Raw genomic sequence first — 19,116 nt, 5'->3', positions numbered from 1 at the left:
AACGACGACCCTGTGATTTTGCGTGCCCATTATACATTACACTAGTTTTATAATACTACTTAAAAGACATTTAGCCCCCAAACTAACGTTGGTCATTCAAGTCAGCGTAAATTTACTACACAATTTTAGTCTTCTATCGGAAGCATTTCTCAAGCAGCTTATTTCAACAGAAAAAAAAAACACAAAAAAAGACAAAAGAAAGACTAACAAAAGGATAATTATATATATCATTTGATTGGTTAACATCACAATCAAAGACTAAGAACAAGTTAAAACATCATATAATCCAAATTTAAAAGGTACTAAAAAAAAGACAAAATAAAGTGGAGGAGCTGACATATTTTCTTCAATTTTACTCCTCAACATTTCCATGCTGAGACAGCAACAAGTTCTTTCCTCTGCCAACACAAGACAAGTGAAGAAGACGAGTGTCTCTTCTCCAAATGAAATCCTCTCAACGGATTCCTCTGCAGCAAATACTCCGCCTGTGTCTCCGCCGACTGACTCAGCGTCACCGGAGAAAACCCACATTGCCCAAACAAGCCTCTCCACGGCGGCGATCTCTCCATCCAACGGTAACGATTTTCCAGCAATCTCTTTATCGACGGTTGCACACAAAACCTCTCGATACTCGTGGCAGCTTCCTCATCATTCTGATTCCCGGAAGCGTCGAGAGACTCGAGCAGAGATGTGTAGTACTGCAGCGCGTGGATCACACCGTTAGGAAACGGCGCGTCGTTGTTGCGGTCGCAGCTTCTGTCCGAGCAAACGACGACGTTTGGAGAGATTTGTTTCAGGAAACGAAGGATCAACGGAAGGTAACCGGAGACGACGGAGCTAATTGGAAGATTCACAGCGATTGCTTCTTTATCCGATGATCGGAGTAGAGAGAGAGGCCAACAGGTTGGATTCAACAGAGTCTCCATATTCAATAGCTCGATTTCGAAGGAAACTTCAGTTTCTGCTGCGAAGTTTCTGAGATTTTCTTCCGTGAATCTGAGCTCGAATTCGTCGGAGACAGTTGAAGGAGACGCGAAAGCTGTAATCTTTAACGACGGAGCTGATGATGATCTATTTCTTTTTCCGGCGAGCTCTTGAATCAGAGACGACCATTGACCTCCGTAACCGATGTCAAAATCGACAATGTGGATCCGATCAAACCCTTCCAAGGACTCGAGAATCGTCTGGCTTGCTGTGAAGTTGACGAATTGGAGAAACGGTGACGTTTCTGAGAAGGCTCTGTAAGCAGCGATTCGAAGGATTAGGGTTTGAGGGGATGAGAGAGACGGTGGTGAGTCTTGAAGCAGAGACTGGAGAGCTTCGGTTATATACAAAGCCGCTCTGTGAAACGGAGGTTTAGGATTGTTGTTAGTGTTGTTGTTGTTGTTAAGGTTGTGATTGAGCCGCGCCAATATCCCTTGCGCGAGAACGGGATTGCTATCTCCGCCGTTTTTGGTTCCGATTAGCTCCGCCGTCGCGTTGAATAGCTGGTCGATGATTACCGTCGACGACTGGGCATGCTCGTCTTCGTCTTCGGTTCCAGCAACTTTTGGCGGCGTGAGAAACGGGTCGTGAGATCCATGACCCGGATCCGAGAACGGGAAAACCCACTGGTGGTGGTGGTGATGAGAATCGGATAGTAGAGAACCGGGTTGACTCGAATTGAGCCGTTTTGCAGGAGGAGATGACCCGACGGAGAAAAAACCCGGATTTGGGTGTATCGGAGTTTCTGGGTTCGTCGTAATCTGAAACTTTTCTTCTTCTCCTGGTAGTGTTGGCTCGTGGAAAGGAAAGCCATAGCCAAACAGTGGGTTCGGATTATCAATTACCGGGTCGGATCCAGAAGCCGGGTTGAACCCCACGAACTCAGAACCTGGATCCACTACATCGCCGGCCATGATTAGTCTAAGAATACTCTGTTCTTGTCCCGGCGAGCCAGAGAGAACTCCGTCGAGATCCTCGAAACCCAATTGATCGCATTTCCCATCGGTGCCGGAAAAGGAACCAGCAGCGCCGCCGCTGGGACCACCGTGAGAGGAAGACAGCGTGGTAGTTGAGGAAGAGACGAAAGGACTTGGACTTCTAATAGAGTCTAAAACAGAGGTCGGCTCCGGGAAACCACCATTGTTGACACCGACAACATAACAGAGATCTTCTCGTCGTCCATGGATTTTCTCTCGATTCGTCCAGATTTTGTATTCCGGAGAAGAATCTAAGAAACCCAGAACCCCCTTCCCTTGAAATCCCTCAAAGGGTAGGGGCATGACCAATCCAGAATTAAGAGAGAGAGAGGGAGAGAGACAGGTCGAGTAAAAACAAACAAACCCAGGAAAACCCTAGATCTTAGAAGAGAAGAGGAAGACGAAGATGAAAGCTTGAAGTTGAAATTGGCGCCCACATTTTCTTTCTTCTCTCAGTGATAATAATAATCTTTATTTCTCTTTCCTTTCGTGTCTTCCCTCTAAATGCTTGCAATAACATACCAAAGTGATGATCTTCATCAATGCTCTCTCTCTCTAGGTTGATTTTATTTTTTCTTTTGGAAAAGGATTCTGTTTTTCCTGTGTGTGTGTGGTGCCTTGTGTCTGTAGATTTACTTATCTACATCTGTATCATTTCATATTCCCCTCCTTGCTAAGCCTACTCGCATTTCCAGCGCGTGACTCTTACTCTCTTTTTGGTCTTAATTTTCATTGATGTTTTTTTACAAAGATCTGTGTATTTGTTTTTTTTTTTTGGAACAACTATCTGTGTATTTGTTAAAAATAAGATTTAGAGCTTCCCACTACAAAATTATGATTTACCGTTTATTGTTTTATTTCTTGTTGAATATTTACTAAATCCAAGCCTAATCAGATTAAAAATCAGCAATAAACCATTGTTTACTCGAATATAAGTTTTTTTTGTATGTCTTCAAATAATTTAATTAAATCAGTGAATTTACAAGATTACATTTCAACATTTTACATATGTTAGTTACATATTTGTTTGTTCTATTTCTAGCTAACAAAAGGCGAATGGGAAATCAAATTAAATAATACTCTTATTTTGCCAAATAATGCAACTGAACCTAGAAATTAAACTTCTGTTTTTCTAACGAAACATTGTATAACCTACTGAACCAAAAAGGAAAAAAAGAATTTTCTAACTCAAACTGTACAGAAAACCTCCAAAAAAAGTGTCAGTTATCAGTTGATCGTCGTATAATTCAATGGTCTATAACATATATTGGAGAGGCGCGTTAAACACATCGATCTGAATCTACTGTATAAAAGATCTAAAACATATACCGATGTTGCAGAGCGAAAAGTGAATTTAACACAGATGGTTAATTTTTCCCATAATTACCCCTTATTTCGGAGAAGACGCTCGACCTGGAGAAGGGGTAACTCGGTAAAGTCAATGCAAAACAACTCTTGCAGGCTTGCAGCAGGTGGGCCGTGGCTTTGATTCCTGCCTTTGAAAATGAATCTAATGGTTGAGATTGTTTATGACTAAGGAACAGAATGGGCTGCCTCTAGATTTTATGTGTGTGTGTTTTTTTCATTTTTATTTAATAATCGCATAAATTTAACTATAAAATATAGGATGTATAGACTTGTTAGATGTAGTGCCCTTTACATGTGTTTGTTTAAAGTTAATTGTTTTTTCTTTGTCACAGTTTCTCGCATCTGTTACACGTATATTATCAATAAAACACATTGTTCTTGATTCGTATTAGTTTGTTTTGACAAGTTTATCAATTTATTGAAGTAAAATCATCAATTGATATGTATGTTATATTCATTTGTCAAATTGTGATCCTGTGATGTTGTAATGGTATCGTCGACATCTCACACACACTACCAACTTCAAAGATAAATTATCATACATCAATAGTACTAATATAAACGACTAATAAAGTCTAACATTAACCCATATGGTATTAGCAGGACAGCCTTTCTACATAGGATTAGATGCTCTGCGGAACTTAAGCAGTGGTCTAAAGTCTCTAAACTAAGACGTTGGATAATGAGTATGTGGGCATAACCAAATTTTGAGCCTTCGACCATGTATTTTTCTTTATAAAAACATACCATGTTAGAATACATAGATTATTTAGTGAAGGCATAAAATTTCTATAAAACTGATTAAAAATGAGAATATGTTAGTATGTCATTTGTACCATAGGTCCATAATTCGTATGATATGGTATTTAAACCATTTTATGTCTAAAACTATGGCGATTCTCTGTGATTTTGAAAAGAAATATCAAAAGTAATTTTTTTTTGTGGGTTAAATCAAAAGTAAAATTTGTTGACATACTTTAAATATTTAAGTAGCCGTTTATTGACGGGCAAGAGATAATAATAACGAAGAAAAACCAAATAAGTCCAAGACAAGCTTGGAAGTTTTCGTGGTTTGTGTATGAAAGGGAGACATTGCTTATGCGATTGCCCTAAAGATAACTCCACATTTCTAATTTTATAACCAAAACAATATAGAATAAATTAATCGTATTAATTGGATATTGTAATTATTAGAGACATGTTTTTTTTTCAAGACAAACAAGAAAACCCCATGTGAATTTCCACCACCTTGTAATATGTCTAACAACATGTATTCTATTAAATTATTACTTTTTTTGTGCTTTTTCTTGTGTTTAGGATTACAAAATTGCTTATATTTAATTAACTTAATCTTTAGGTGGTTGAGTGGCCAGAGGAAGGACACATCGACCGAGTGTTACCTTGCATACATACCCGCGATTCGGTTGCATGGAAATAATTAATACGGTTAGTATAATACAAAAAGGTTAATAAATTACAGCTAACGAGATCAACGTAGAATACACACCATTCTAAAACATTTAACAGTGAAATACGAAGGTTCAAAGAGAAAGCTGTCGTCAACCAATTTCCGTAATGAAAATGAAGATGTTCAAGATTATATTTATTTAACCTATTTGGCTACTCTGTCCGAAGATAGCCTGTATTTAAAATTCATAACCAATTTATAAAAATAAGAAAATTAAAAAAAAATGTTATAGAGCTAAATAGATCACCCCTATATACTTAGGTGAATGTGAAACAATACGAGTTAGATAATCACATTCAACATTCAGACTACTAATTATTATAAATATATAAACGAGAAAAAATATATAAATTCCTCAAAATAGATGTGCTTGTCTTTTCCTGTTCTCCGACCTCTCTAGTCACCATTAAGAGTTTTAGTTTTGATTCAGGAATTTCAAGGGGGTCAACTCAGATGAATCAGGTCCGGATCATGTCATATCCAATTCACAATCAAAAACAAGGACCGTGTAAGTTTTTATATATAACAAATTTTGTTAACCTTTGGTTGGTTTATTATTAATATCAATTGCCTTAAGAGGCACATAAATTGTTGGCTCGATTAGAAAAATATATACATACTGACGGCAGAAACAATGCATAAAGTATAGATAGTGATAGATTGTATGAACTCATGATTTGTCAAGACAACAACCAACAGAACCATGTTGTATTAACCTTATTTTTAATGTTCAAACTATATAAAATTAGTGATTGACACAGTGTTAACGTCCCTATGTTATTATTTTTAATATCAAGAAACAGTTGACAAAAATAATTAGATGAACAAATCCGACCGGGGCATGGCACTATTACTTAATCTATTACATGGAGTAATTAACTACTATTATGGTTTTCAAAATTTGTTGAAGGCTAAAAAAGTTCAGTAAGTTTCGAAGCGAAGAATTTAATCTGGATCCGTTGTTTTATAAATCCAATAAAACCAGAGTTGGATTAAAGAAAATTGGATATTTGTCTGTTATAAAGAAAACATTCATTACTCGAAGCTTTCGAATAAGTTTACGAATAACAAGTTGGGCCAATACTGATGGCAGTCTTATAATGGGCTTTAACGACCATTTGATTTTCATTACTTTGTGCTAACTAGCTATGAACCTTGGTCCATATAAATAAATAACATTAAATTCGTATTTGTCAAATCAATTAAAGCTCTAAACGTTCCTTAAACCACGTTAACTTGCCTAATAAAAACATATCAAATGACTCGATTGTTAGTCCGTAATCCGTATATGGTCAAGTATAAGCTGACGTGTCTTATAATCTTGCGGTAATCTAAAAGGAAAAAGGAACGCGATTTTTTATACCCTCACGGCCTCACACACACAACGTCTTATGTAATTGTAGCGATCGCAGTCGTCAGTTTCAGAGATATCATTCAATCATTTAGAATTAGAATCCGAAGTTTGAAACCTAATCAACTCCTCCCACAATCTCTTCCTCTTCTGTAAGTTTCTCTGTTTTGATTTCTTTGAGTTTACTCTGTTTGACCATTACCGAAATTTACAGAGATAAGTGGATTCCGAAGAAAAATATTAGGGTTTTGTGCTGGGATTTGGTGAATATCGTTTTCTTTAGTGTAGATCGGTGATTTTCGAACTTTTTTTTCTTTCAAATATATAGTCAGGACACACAAAAATGAACAAAAGCAGCTTCAAGCAAGACCACGATTTCGGTAAAACCATCTTATTCCACTAATTCGATTGTGGTTTGTTGAAATTTGTCATACATATGTGATCATATTCTTACTGATGTTGATGATGATATGCAGAAAAAAGGAAAGCTGAGGCTTTAAGGATCAGAGAGAAGTATCCTGATCGAGTCCCGGTTAGTGATAAAAAAAAAAACATCTTTGAGATTTTGATTCTGTTTTCGAGCTTTGTCTTTATGTTCTGAAATTGCCTATATGTATGAATAATCCGCCTAAATCGGCCATAGATTTTGTATGATATCATAGGTTAGTTGGGATTGATCTCATACGAACATACCCAACTTGTAACTTAGATGCTCTTGTGTGGAGTTCAAATCTTGATTGATTGAAATCGTGCACAAGAACACTATGATAGATTTATCTGGCTTTCTCTGAAAAGATTTTTGTATTATAAGAAGGCCTGAGTCTACAATGAAAACCTCTTATTGTCTCTTTTGTAATAGGTGATTGTCGAGAAGGCTGAGAAAAGTGATATCCCAAACATCGACAAGAAGAAGTATGTTTGATCTCCTCTTTAGTTTGAATTATACATACCTTCTTTAAATAATATGATCCACAGGATTCCTAAGATTGGAAATAATTGATTTCATTCTTCCTTATTCTTGGATTGGATTCACAGATTCCTTGTCCCAGCGGATCTGACGATTGGCCAATTTGTGTATGTAATTCGCAAAAGAATCCAACTTAGTGCAGAGAAAGCTATCTTCATCTTTGTTGATAATGTTCTTCCTCCCACTGGTATTTTGTCTTCTTAAGTCTCTACTTAAAAAACCCTTAATTTTGTATTGAATGGGAAAACTTGATTTGTAGGAGCGATGATGTCAACGATCTACGAAGAGAAGAAAGAAGAAGATGGATTCTTATATGTTACCTACAGTGGGGAAAGCACATTTGGATCATCAATAGTTCTATGAATCTGATAGAAAAACCGATCTCAAGCTTCATAATTTCCTATCGAATAATTTGAATTTGATGTTCTTGCTTTTTAGTGTAATGTAAATATATTCAGTTCTCTTTTTTGTTCAAAACTTCAAACAGCAAAAGCTCTCGCTTCTGTTTATCTCTACCGGTTTTCGAAACAAGTTTTTTTAATTCAGTTTGGTTTTGTTTATAATTTGGGTTCGGTTCGTTTCGGTCGAAATGGTTTTTTAGCTTATCATTGGGAAATTAAGAGTTTGACCCGCCAATTCCCGGTCTAGCCCACGGTGGATATTGGGCTTTATCGAGACATGGTGGGCTTCGTTTGTACCCGATTCGAATTCGATGTTGCATTAAAAGACAAATCACATGGGAAGCACCACGTGTCATACTTTGCGGCAATGGCGGCTTGGGGTTGCGGTTAGGGCACGACCTTTGGGGATTTCACGAACAACATAAAAACAGAGCGGTGATGGTCCACGCACACTTGTCTGCTGCTTTGTGGACCCCATTTTGCTTCTGGTCCCACACGTTCTTTACTCTGCTTTTCTCCTCTCCATAATGCATTTTTCCTCCATGTCAACTATTAAACTATACCTTATGTTTCTAAATGCATTATTTGACAAATATGTCAAATATTCTTCTTTTTTTTTGGTTTCGTATGCTATCGCATCACAAAATAACAAAATCGTGTCATGTTGCATAAGTGTCAATGTGTGTGTTTAACCATGCAGATGTTTTCTCCTTAACACGTTTTTTAGATTTCTTTTATTTTTATTTCTGTTTGTTCAGGAAAGCGTCGGATCGATATCACTGAAGAATTGAACAAGTTTCCACAAATCTTATCAAACGTCCAATAAATCATTGAACCAAATTCAGCATTGAGTTCCTATCGTATTTTGTAAGATTTAGTGTCAAAAGGCGTTTCAGACATTTCCCTATTGAAATACAAGATTTTAGTTAGTGCGTTTTGTGAGATTTTGAGTAGGTTGATAATAAGTTATATATGTATACTCACTATTATTCTGAAATGTCTTCAACCATAGTAGCATCAGATGCTATTGTTTGTCTTACTCTTCACGTAACGTCAAGCAGATATATAATACCAATTTTGTTAAGACTTTTGGGGTTTTAGCAGACACTACCAGTGTCCATGCACTTGTTGAAAACATCAAACTATGTCCCTCAGTGATTAGAAGAATATAAATTATTACTTTATTAGCATTAAATATTTATAGCAATATTTGCTATTAAGTCATCGCAATGCAACAAAATAGCTAGGTGGTTGAAACGTCACTGTGTTCACGTAGACATGAACAATCGAACATGTATCATGTATAAATTGACCAATATATATCTCAATGTAATAATACATCTAAAAACACATGTAATCTCAGAAACATCAAAAGACCGTTGCGTAATTAGTAGTTCTTATCAACAAGAAATCACATATAATATCTTATACATATAAACCATTTGACTTTGAATAATGCGCAACTTAATGAATACTAAGCCATGCATAGAATGAATAAAAATAAAACACACTTGGTTCAAGGTTGTTTTGAAAAAATGTCCTGCAAGCGTTGATAAGATCCATAATCGGCTTTTATAGCCCGTTTCATGTTCCAGTTAATGATGAAAATAAATACGTACGTTTTGTTTACACCTGATAAAATGGTATAATCCGTTTGAAGAATGTTTGGCCGAAAAAGACTGCTTACTTTTCTCTTATCTCTATTAGAAATATCGAATTTTACGCGTATATTAAGCTTTCCGATAAACACACACATGGAGATATATTAAAGAGAGAATAAAAAACTGAATTGGGAGACAAAGTGAGAAAGGTAGCGTAAAACCATGCAAATTGTTCAAAGGCCTCAACGTAAAGACAAAGAGGTAGGAGATTTAAACCCTCTTCTTGGGATAAACAACGAAGCATATGCATCAAAAACCCTAATTCTCCTTTTTGCTCGTTTCAATGGCTAGCTAGATTTTCGCCCTATTATTAATAGACGTAATATAAAAATATATATTAATTCGGTAAGCGGTCAAATCTGAGGATGCATGCTATAACTACGAGAGAGAAGGCACAAGTCTGGTCTTTTCTCTTTCGTTAGGTTACTCTGGTTTGGGTCGGTGGATTTCTCAGAGACAGAAGAGGGGGCCACACACACACCATATCTGACCTTCACTACTCTTTTCTTCTTCTCACCCATACATTTGCATGTTCTCTCCTTTGCTTCTACCATCAACGACTCTTTCTCTCTTTCTCCCTCTCTCTATATCTGCATTTATTACGCAATCTCTCGGCCTTAAGCATTTATAACAATCAAGATATCTTAAAACGGCCATCTCTATCTATCTATCTCTATATATATTTTTGTATATTGATCTGCAACGGTCGGTTATAATCGAAGTCATCTCTTTGATCGCTACCATTGGCATGAATATGCCGAGGACTATTTGCTTTTATTTCCTTTTTATCGTTTTTGTCATCCTTTCTCGGACTAGCTTATGCAATTCCCGCCGCCTTGGACCAATGGAGAAGAAACTTGGTGTAAACCGTGATCACTTGATTGCAAAGGTACGCTCCTTTACATTCTGATGTTAATTACAGTCTCGGTTGTTATTTTGTATGATGTTAGTGTTCCTGTTTTTTTGTGTGTGTGCAAATGATATTTGGGTATATTCTTTATAGAAAAGTTTTGAATAACTTACATGCGCATAAACATATATAGCTATGAGCTATCTAACAAGGAAAAATAGTTCTTGATCATTGATACTAAAATCGGTATACAGTAGACAGTCCGTTATTTTTTGTTTTTTGGGTGAAGTCCCTTTTTTCTAATGTGCAACTACTTCATTTATATACAAGGTTCTTAATTTTTAAACTACTTTTATTTTTTTTAATCAATTCTTGATTGAAATTCTTTTTTCATTTAAATATGTTCAGAACAACTTGAATCTATAATCTGTATGTAGGGTCTAAACACTACTTAAGTCAAATCCCAAGTCTGGGAGCAAATTATATGGTCAAGTACTAGTGTAGCTAATTTCACATAATTTTCATAAAATTTCCTTAATTATGTCTAATCGGGTTTATTTCAAACGTCATATACACCGTAATTAGTTGAATATGCATATTGAAAAATATTTTAACAGAAAACTGTTAAACACACGTAAACAAGATAGTTTTCTGTTGTCGTTTTTTGATAAAGAATATTGATGTTTTTTTTTTCCATGTCACAGAAAATTGAGGAGATTAAAAGCCTTGAAGCACCGTCAACAAACGAGACGAAAATCCACTCGAGCGAAGCACCGATCGAACATGCCGTAGTTAATCGTGGTCGTATCAATGGGAAGAGTAAACATCACAGAGTAAAAAGAGCTTCACAAGACAAAACGGAGCCGACTAAAAGAGCATCGAGAACTTGGAAGGTTCCCAAATATTCAACGAAGCAACCTAGATCAGATCAAGAACATCCCGGATTCAATCTCGATTATATGCAGCCCACCATGCACCCGCCTCATCATAATTGATACTTTAACGACCATACAACAACTCCATCAAATTTTCATATTGTGCTTTTATATATAATAACCAAAGTCACGAAGAACTTCCTCATTTCGACTCGTTTAATCTGTGGTCAAAACGACCTAGTTTTAAGCTTTCTATTTAAAATGTATATTTAGATTAGTGGAAACAGTTTCTTGATATTGTTCAATACACTACGCCGTTCGCATTTCTTGATTTTGTGACTATGCCACGCTTTCATGCGCATATAATGATGCGTTATATTTACTCGTCTTTATATGCACATGCATGGGTGCCTATGTTGTGTTGTGATAATACTAGCTAGATATAACTTATATACAAGTATAGAGTATGTACTGTATATTTGTTGTTGTTAACAATTTCTGTTATTAAGGTACGAAATGTGATAGACTAATTCATTGGAGTTTGATTGACGACCGCGAGAAGTTTTTGAAAGACTTGATCATGATGCATGGTTACGTATTGGTGTCCATTAAACATTTATAGAAGCTAGCCTGACAAGTTGGCAGTAAAGTAAAACCAAACAAAAATTGCCAGCTAATTAAGTGCCAAAAACCATATAAGTTATCTTGACTTAATGGTTTATAGTAAATTTGATATGATTTTATAATATATTTTCGTTAGTTTTATCATTTATATATATAATGTCATCAGAACTGAGCCAAAGTTATGTACTCAGTATGTATAGTATCATATTGAACTCAGTGGACCTTAAAATAGTAATACTACTTGCATCCGATTCTTATTAAAAAAAAAAAAAAGTGTTCATCCGATTAAAGAAAGCATTCCCACCACTGTCTACTCGTATATATATACGGATGAGTTCGCGTGCACTGTCACTATTAACGATGTCCAAAAAAAAGACGAAGATCCCGCGTTTGGTTCCAATGCAATCAGGTGTCCCAAATCGACGTCTCTTAAGTTTAATTTGACTTATGTATTTCAAAATCATATAATAATGCAAGCAATTTTTGTATATTATTTCTCATCAAAAACGTTGCTTATTTGATTTTCCTGGAAACTTCGTGTTTTATTTGCCTTCTCTTTCCCGCAACGTTATCCTTTTTTTTGTTTTGTTTCTTTATCCGTAAAATCCCGTAACGTTATCTAATTTCAAAATTTGGGAGGTGAGATGTGATGTAATTTATTATCACCTACTTGAGTACAGGGCCCATTTATTAGTTATGGTTATTAGTTATGGGCCATAAGCCCAGTATATCTTGTGCGACCGAGAATAGAGGAAAGGGCGATCCGGCTTCAACTTTCCCGCCGGGAAATTTTGGAACTTCCAATTTTGTAAAACCTAAAGCGACACGAAGGGGATTAACATAGTGAGGGTGGAGATTGAGAGTTTCGTAAAGAATGGAGGGAAAGCAAGCTGGGTCTTCTCTTGATCTGTTGATAGCTTCGTTCAACAAACGAATCGGCGAGTTGCAGGAACTCGTCATCGCCCGGAACAGTGAGTCGAATTTCAACACTCGCACATAACTCGTTCTTCTCTCCGTCTGATGAATTAATTTTCGATTTTTCTTTTTGTAGTGTATCCGGCGAGCAGTATCCCGGATTTGACGGCGATCGATACGGCGTTGAGCTCTATGGAGCTTCAGGTACAATCGATCAAGGACCGATTGCGTGAAGAGGCCGAAGCTATTCCGAAAGCCAAGGTACGATTTGTTTGCTTCCGAGATCTCAAATGCAGCCATTAACCTGTAAGATGATCTCAATTCGATGTATTGAGTGATGTAGGGTTTGGAATCTGGAACTGGGTTTTGTTCTATATCCTGAAATTTTGAGGAATTCCTGTTGTTTTGTAGAAACTTATAGAGGCATCACTGAAACAGCAAGGGAAATTGCAGAAGATGTCTGTTTATGCACCGTCCCATTTTCCTGATAAGACTACAATGTTGAACTCTGATATCAATAGATGGTACTCGCCTTCTTTTCAATATCCTTTGATTTTGTTTATTTTTAGCTAATCCAGAAGGTAGACTAAGATTAGTGGGTTTCTATTCCAGTTTGCTCCAAGAAAATGTAAAGCACCACGAACAAAATTCTGCTCTAAGCTCTTTGAAATATGAGGATGAAGCAGCTGTTTTACCCAAGGTAGAACCTGCATATACTTTTTTTGTCCAGAGAGACTCTATGGCCTTCAAGACTCAATGGCTATGATATACTTTAGCTAGTATTGCATTCTATTATGGTTAAATCTCTGGGTTTCGTTTCCAGGAGAAGAAAGGTCGCGGGTCTCCTCCGCTCTGGTACATAACTGTTGAAGAACTGAATTCCCTCTCGTCGTAAGTACATTTTACCTTTTTTCCCCCTCCTTGTTATGCGAAATGCGTATTGCTTTTTTGAGATGTTTCCTCAATAATAAAAAGATACATGAGGGGAAGGCTCACCCTTGAGAAAGTGAATGCGGCAATCAGTGATATGGCTTCATATGCAGAAGCAAATGCTCATCTTATTGCAGCCCCAAAACAAAAGGTATCACATATGTTATTCTCTATCATCTGCGTTTTTGCGGATTTGATATATATCTGCTTGTACTGACTGCTGCTTGTTATATTGCGGAGCTGGCGGAAAATCTCTGGGAGAAAGCACTGGTAATATATTTCTTTTCAAGGATTGATTGTTAGTTATTTATGGATTCTTATGCTGAAAATCTTGCTGAGATTGTAGTGAGATAGGCAACTGATTATCTTGAAACTCTGATATCTAGAAACTACGAGATATTGTAACAGCCGGATCAGTAAAGGGCAAACATTTCTTTCTTGAAACTGACATGAAGGGACCAATGTTGAAACTAGACAACACAGGCAAAGCAATACTTACGGTAAGTATTATCTGCTTCCTTGATTTCAACAACAAACGACATTTCGTATGCTTCCTTTACTCATCACCAGAAATAGATAATACTTGAGAATTGAGATGCATAGTCATTGTCAACTTCTGTTGTCTTGAACAGGTTCTTCGACACCTAGGTCGTATTAGTGAGACTCGCATAGGTCAAAATCGCGTCATCATTCTTTTGAAGCCTCAATAGAATGTCTACTCGTGCTTTGAATGCATTAGGCCTAATCTTACGCTGTTCTGCTCGACAGGCCCAGCTAGGCCCAGAATTAAACTATTGTGACCTTTAAATTGCACGAATTTGTAATATGGACAAAATATTTTAAACAATTTCTCCTATTTGCACAAAAGTAGTAAAACTCGATTTCCGTTACTTCGTCATATTTCAAATGTAATTTCTTTCAACCTAAATTATTTTATTATTTCTGGTTCAAGTTCCAGTGCACAAATGGGCTGTCCCATTCAAATCGACAAAGTTGCAAATCTCGGTTTCTATTTTTATTTAGTGACTTTTGATTTAGCTGCATACATAGTTTATATATATATGCATAAACCTCTAGGATCGTATGTGTTTGACTGCCTTATATGTCTATTATATGTCGATATTTGAGTTCTAAAGTTATGTTTGTTTTTTAAACGAACTTGTAAGCAAACTATTACTGTTGACATGGTTAGAAAATTTAGTTGTCATTTATTCCGAACAGAACAAAACATTAGTATTCATATGTATCATATATACAATATGTCCAGAACAAGAAAATACAAAGAGGAAGTAAGAAATAGAATGGAGAAGGTGGTCCAGGAAAACAGGAGACCAAAGACTATTTGCCTCAGAAACATTCACAATTTCACGTTTATCTATAATGTCTGTCCCAATTTTTTTTTGTCTTCTTTTCTCATATAAACCAATTAATCCATTTTAGTCATCTTTCGTTCGTGCAATGACAACACAAATAATGCATAAAGACAAACCACAAACACTCTTACCGTAATTCATTAATTATCAACCAAATATTACTATCAAAAACTACTTCATTACTAGTATAGTATGTTGTAACCTAAATTTTTTATTTACAAGAAAGAGACAATCATAAATTCTCTGCAAACACGTTTTAGACTATAGAGTTCTCCATTACCATTTTACGGTCGTCTCTTTTCAAACGTATCATTTAACTCAGCCAAGAAAGATATGGTCGGCCCAATGCATTTAATGATTGAAATTTTAATCTCTGAGTTGAGAATTTATTGCTTCGCCGCAGTAAAATAGTAACAAATCTAGGCGGCCTTAATAGTGAACTGAAAATGCAATCATGAAGTAAGAGAATCACCCCCTTGAACGTTTTAACAAGTAAAAAAAAAACATAATAAAAGTGGAAGCAATATAACGGACTATACGAAAATATGTTTCATTTTTTTAAGAGTATTTAAATAGTTTGAAAATAGATAACATAGAATTCCCCCGTTACGCGGTACACAGACCAGACAAAATCAGGAGAGCTCCATTTTTCTTTCTCTAGTATCTATTTTTGATTCCATTTTCTACAAAACCTAAAACTCGATTTGATATTTGGATATTGATTTTTTGTTTTTAATAATTAGACTATGTTACGTGTATTCATTCTACTTACCACTTCGACCAAATTCCCACAAATCCACACGGCCTAATAGAGGGGAGCTCGTTGCGGCAGCGTATTCTTCCGTCGGTTTAAAAAGTTCGCCGGAGCTTCCGTGTTAGTCTCAGAAACCACCGTCGTGACTCTCCGGCAAGTCGTCGACAAACTGCTTCTTTTCTTCCGAACGATTTCAGTTGTAGCGGTGCAAGCGAGCGCCTGACACCAGAACATGTCTCCGCCTCCGTGACCGCCTGACCCGGAAGATGTTCGGGCCGACCCGGTGGGTTCAAGCGTGGAACTCGGCGTCGTTGTCGTGACCTCGTCGGTTAAAGGAAGAAATTTGCAGATGCGAAGAAACCCAGAGAGTCCTCTTTGTCTCATTATGACGTCACTAATCTACAAAAGCAAACAAAGAGACAATTAATTACGTGCGAATATGATCGTACACGCGTGTGATTAATGGTACATCGAAAAGGAACAAACAAAAAAAAAAAGAACATCGACCCAGATAAAGAAAAGCTGCGAATTGAATTGGGTATTCGAAAGAATTTGAAACGAAAACGTAATCAAAGAGAAAAGATTATCCTTAAATTTAGAAGCAGACCTTGCAGGAGAGAGAGCAGAAAACGTAAGGAGACTGGAGACTCCGGTCACAGGTGGTGCAAAAGTTGCCGGAACCACGAAACTGTCGAGAGTGAGGTCTTTCATTGATGAACACAACTTTTGAACTGTTCGTTGTGTATGGCTTTAATCATCATCATTAACACATACACACAAAACGAAGAAAAAAGGACGCGTATTAATGGAAAAAGATTAATAGCTGTAGATTTAGGGCACTAGAACCCATGAAAATTGGCTTCCTTTTGTTACAATAATGGATTATGAGATTTTTAAAGGGTAAGAAATTAGGAAAATTAATTACAGGATTTGTGAGAGCACACCAACAAACCTGAATTAAAGAGCAGTCCATTAGTTTCGAACCATCCTCTACCCTCAAAACGTCGTTATACACATATCTTCTTATCTGCAAAAGATTCCCCAGGAACAGAAAGTTTAAATCTTTCTCGATAAATTGATTTCTATTTCTAAGAAAAAGTGAAACTTTTGTATCTTAAAAAGAGGACCTGAAGAAGACGATGAGAGGTATGTGAAGGGACACAGTGAGGGCAGATGCTAAGGCAACAATCGACACATAAAATGTTCTTCTCGTTCTTCTTAACATCTTCATGCTCCAGACAAGCGTTGAAGAACTTCTCTTTTAACAAAACCTCAAGCCATGCAGGAAATTCCCCAGTTTCCATCTGCCAAATTGAAAATTACCAGACCCAGAACATCAAAAAATAAAAAGAGAGAGAGACGGAGAGAGAAAGAAAGAGCGGCGAATTTGAGTGGTGTCTTCTGAGGGAAGTGAAATAAGTAAGGTCAGGGTCAGGTCAGGCGAATTTGAGCTCTCAGTGGTGAAATTGACTCACCATTCCCAGAAAGAGAGAGAGAAAGAGAGAGAGCGGCGCCTGGAGAGAGTGACCACTAGCTTAATTTAAATGAGTCATCTCGTCCTTTCTTCGAGTCTAGGATGTGCAATCTCTTCGTTAATTAATGTGTTTTGGTTAGTTTAAAGGTGATTTGTTGATTCTTAGATTTTTAATTGTATCATTATAGAATTCGTTTCACTTTGGATCAGGTCAATCTTAGATTACGTATAGATGATAATACCCGATGATGAGAAATGAGAATTAGGGTAATTATCGTTCGCTCAATAGTTTTAGATGAAAAGACCTTTCTTATGGAATATAATTATACGAGAAAAGGTTAAAAATGGTTGATAATAAAGTATCATAGTACAATTTAAAGTAAAAGATCATCATCTTCTCGTATTTGACAGTCAAAATAATTTTTAATGCCGTACCTGTTTATATTGATCTATCCCACAGTATTATAGATAAAATTTATACTCTAAAAGATAGTCCGTCTGTTTGTAATCTCTACGAAATTATATTAAATATAGATTTTAAAACCAGTGTTCGTTCAAATAAAATAGAGTGTACTGTTTCCTTGAAAAAGATATGAGAGCTGTTACCAAAAAAAAAAAGATATGAGTTTTGAAAAAATTTCAAATCATATTACAACGAGAATTTTGTTCGTTATATATTTCATTTTTTGCTCCCTGTCTGGTAAACTGTGCAAAAGTGCTAAATGACAAGGCTCTCTCCAACAGTCTACTCTCCATTTCTCAATGGCAATTTCGTAGAAACAGACATAATAACTAAAAACAAATTTCTGTTTTTACTGTTTTTCTTCAAAATAAATAAGCTAATAAATGATATGAATACTACCCAATTCAGTATATCAAGTAGCTAAGAAAGATTAAAGAAACACCATTAGCATCCAAACAAAATACTGTAATAAACTAAGCAGCATTTATAACCAAAAACATAAATGTTTTATAATTTGTACTACAATTGAATATAGGGAAAAAGAAAAATATGGAGTATGAAAAATAGAGAGCAAATTCCAAGAAGAAAGAGAGCCTAAGACCTCTTGTCACAGCTGTAGACTCTTCTCGAAAACCAGTGAGAAGTGGATGCATGGGCTTTATTAGTTCTTTGCTTATACTACTAAAAATACCTACACACCTCACTAGGCCACCTATATTATACTAGAAAAATAATTAAAATAATCTCAACTATCAATTATAATAGTACGATTTTCTTAAATAAAAAACAGTAATAAATTTAAGAAGGAAAAAAATAAAAATAAAGTGTATATATGTATATATATATATATAGAGAGAGAGAGAGAGGGACAGAGAGGTGGATCAGAGTTTGGTACGGAGGAGAGCAGCCTGAGGGGCAGAAGACGACGCCCTCTGCTTTTGATCTGATCCGATTCGGTCCAGCTGTCCTTTTTCTCGTTAAAGCCTTTAGTTAAAGGATCAGGGTTACTTTCGTCAATTTATTTATCTATACAGGCTTGGGCTTTTACACTTCGGTTTGTGCTACTATTTTTTAAGGCTCGTTTCGTATTCTGATATGGGGTTCATAGTTTTATAACACTCACATTTTTCCTCCATCGAATACAACAATTAGGTAGGTTTCAACTCGATTAACCGATCCAAATCTAATGTAACAAATTGTCTATTTGAAAACCGAATTATATCTTAATTAATTTGATTCTAAATATTAAAACATTTTCAAAATTGAATTGATGATTTCTCTAAGAAGTTATTAGGCAAAGTCATATCATATTATATGTTGATTGTTACTGTCTTTTCACAACCCGAAATCAATGATCACAACAGCAGCACACAGACAATCAATGTTTTTATAATTTGTCAAACGACGTCGTTGAAGAACGAACTTTTATCTAACAAGTAACAACCGAAATCGTTGGTAACCAAATGGTCAAATGAGAACTAAGGGAGAGTGACATACGACCCACGATTTTGTCTTCATACTTGATTTGATGTCCCACAAGATATAAATGGATAAATATAACTGTGCATGCCATTGTGGAATTTTCGCATACTGGTGTGATAAATGCGGACTGGAAAAAAACAATCCATTATAGCTATTTTTTGTTTTGTTTAATTTTTAACCTTCTCAAAATGTAAATTAA

General features: G+C 36.0%; 5 protein-coding genes across 5 annotated transcripts; 3 read left to right on the top strand and 2 right to left on the bottom strand.

Annotated features, from left to right (window-relative positions):
* Window positions 1-201: 201 nt before the first annotated feature.
* On the bottom strand, window positions 202-2,582 carry LOC18019987 (scarecrow-like protein 22). The gene has a single exon (XM_006402500.2). It carries the CDS (start codon window positions 2,262-2,264, stop codon window positions 360-362), a length of 1,905 nt encoding a protein of 634 aa, XP_006402563.1. The 5' UTR covers window positions 2,265-2,582; the 3' UTR covers window positions 202-359.
* A 3,561-nt stretch (window positions 2,583-6,143) lies between these two features.
* LOC18019986 (autophagy-related protein 8g) lies at window positions 6,144-7,624 on the top strand. Its single transcript, XM_006402499.2, has 6 exons — window positions 6,144-6,300; window positions 6,477-6,528; window positions 6,625-6,680; window positions 7,008-7,060; window positions 7,184-7,302; window positions 7,375-7,624. Exons 2-6 carry the CDS (start codon window positions 6,492-6,494, stop codon window positions 7,476-7,478), a joined length of 369 nt encoding a protein of 122 aa, XP_006402562.1. The 5' UTR covers window positions 6,144-6,300; window positions 6,477-6,491; the 3' UTR covers window positions 7,479-7,624.
* A 2,046-nt stretch (window positions 7,625-9,670) lies between these two features.
* LOC18019985 lies at window positions 9,671-11,022 on the top strand. The gene is made up of 2 exons (XM_006402495.2): window positions 9,671-10,066; window positions 10,732-11,022. Exons 1-2 carry the CDS (start codon window positions 9,926-9,928, stop codon window positions 11,020-11,022), a joined length of 432 nt encoding a protein of 143 aa, XP_006402558.2. The 5' UTR covers window positions 9,671-9,925.
* A 1,265-nt stretch (window positions 11,023-12,287) lies between these two features.
* LOC18019984 (spindle and kinetochore-associated protein 1 homolog) lies at window positions 12,288-14,228 on the top strand. The gene is made up of 9 exons (XM_006402494.2): window positions 12,288-12,497; window positions 12,578-12,702; window positions 12,853-12,965; window positions 13,054-13,141; window positions 13,265-13,332; window positions 13,417-13,522; window positions 13,612-13,641; window positions 13,758-13,871; window positions 14,004-14,228. The coding sequence occupies exons 1-9, from the start codon at window positions 12,401-12,403 to the stop codon at window positions 14,079-14,081; spliced, it is 819 nt and encodes a 272-aa protein (XP_006402557.1). The 5' UTR covers window positions 12,288-12,400; the 3' UTR covers window positions 14,082-14,228.
* A 1,321-nt stretch (window positions 14,229-15,549) lies between these two features.
* LOC18019983 lies at window positions 15,550-16,802 on the bottom strand. Its single transcript, XM_006402493.1, has 4 exons — window positions 16,626-16,802; window positions 16,451-16,525; window positions 16,106-16,246; window positions 15,550-15,897 (listed from the first exon to the last, which is right to left on the bottom strand). Exons 1-4 carry the CDS (start codon window positions 16,800-16,802, stop codon window positions 15,550-15,552), a joined length of 741 nt encoding a protein of 246 aa, XP_006402556.1.
* Window positions 16,803-19,116: the final 2,314 nt, after the last annotated feature.

This window comes from Eutrema salsugineum, unplaced genomic scaffold (genome assembly GCF_000478725.1).
Source record: "Eutrema salsugineum unplaced genomic scaffold, Eutsalg1_0 scaffold_19, whole genome shotgun sequence".
Taxonomy (NCBI): domain Eukaryota; kingdom Viridiplantae; phylum Streptophyta; class Magnoliopsida; order Brassicales; family Brassicaceae; genus Eutrema; species Eutrema salsugineum.
This window is presented reverse-complemented; position numbering and strand designations above follow the sequence as displayed.

Bases quoted from the DNA above. Each gene is read 5' to 3' on its own strand.
- LOC18019987 (XM_006402500.2), bottom strand. From the start codon at position 2,264: ATGCCCCTACCCTTTGAGGGATTTCAAGGGAAGGGGGTTCTGGGTTTC.
- LOC18019986 (XM_006402499.2), top strand. From the start codon at position 6,492: ATGAACAAAAGCAGCTTCAAGCAAGACCACGATTTCG. The intron at 6,681-7,007 runs GTTAGTGATAAA...CTTTTGTAATAG, and splicing joins AGTATCCTGATCGAGTCCCG to GTGATTGTCGAGAAGGCTGA. The intron at 7,061-7,183 runs GTATGTTTGATC...TTGGATTCACAG, and splicing joins CCAAACATCGACAAGAAGAA to ATTCCTTGTCCCAGCGGATC.
- LOC18019985 (XM_006402495.2), top strand. From the start codon at position 9,926: ATGAATATGCCGAGGACTATTTGCTTTTATTTCCTTTTTATCGTTTTT. The intron at 10,067-10,731 runs GTACGCTCCTTT...TCCATGTCACAG, and splicing joins GTGATCACTTGATTGCAAAG to AAAATTGAGGAGATTAAAAG.
- LOC18019984 (XM_006402494.2), top strand. From the start codon at position 12,401: ATGGAGGGAAAGCAAGCTGGGTCTTCTCTTGATCTGTTGATAGCTTCG. The intron at 12,498-12,577 runs GTGAGTCGAATT...TTCTTTTTGTAG, and splicing joins ACTCGTCATCGCCCGGAACA to TGTATCCGGCGAGCAGTATC. The intron at 13,333-13,416 runs GTAAGTACATTT...AATAATAAAAAG, and splicing joins GAACTGAATTCCCTCTCGTC to ATACATGAGGGGAAGGCTCA.
- LOC18019983 (XM_006402493.1), bottom strand. From the start codon at position 16,802: ATGGAAACTGGGGAATTTCCTGCATGGCTTGAGGTTTTGTTAAAAGAG. The intron at 16,526-16,625 runs GTCCTCTTTTTA...AATCTTTTGCAG, and splicing joins CCTCTCATCGTCTTCTTCAG to ATAAGAAGATATGTGTATAA. The intron at 15,898-16,105 runs GTCTGCTTCTAA...TTGCTTTTGTAG, and splicing joins TCTGCTCTCTCTCCTGCAAG to ATTAGTGACGTCATAATGAG.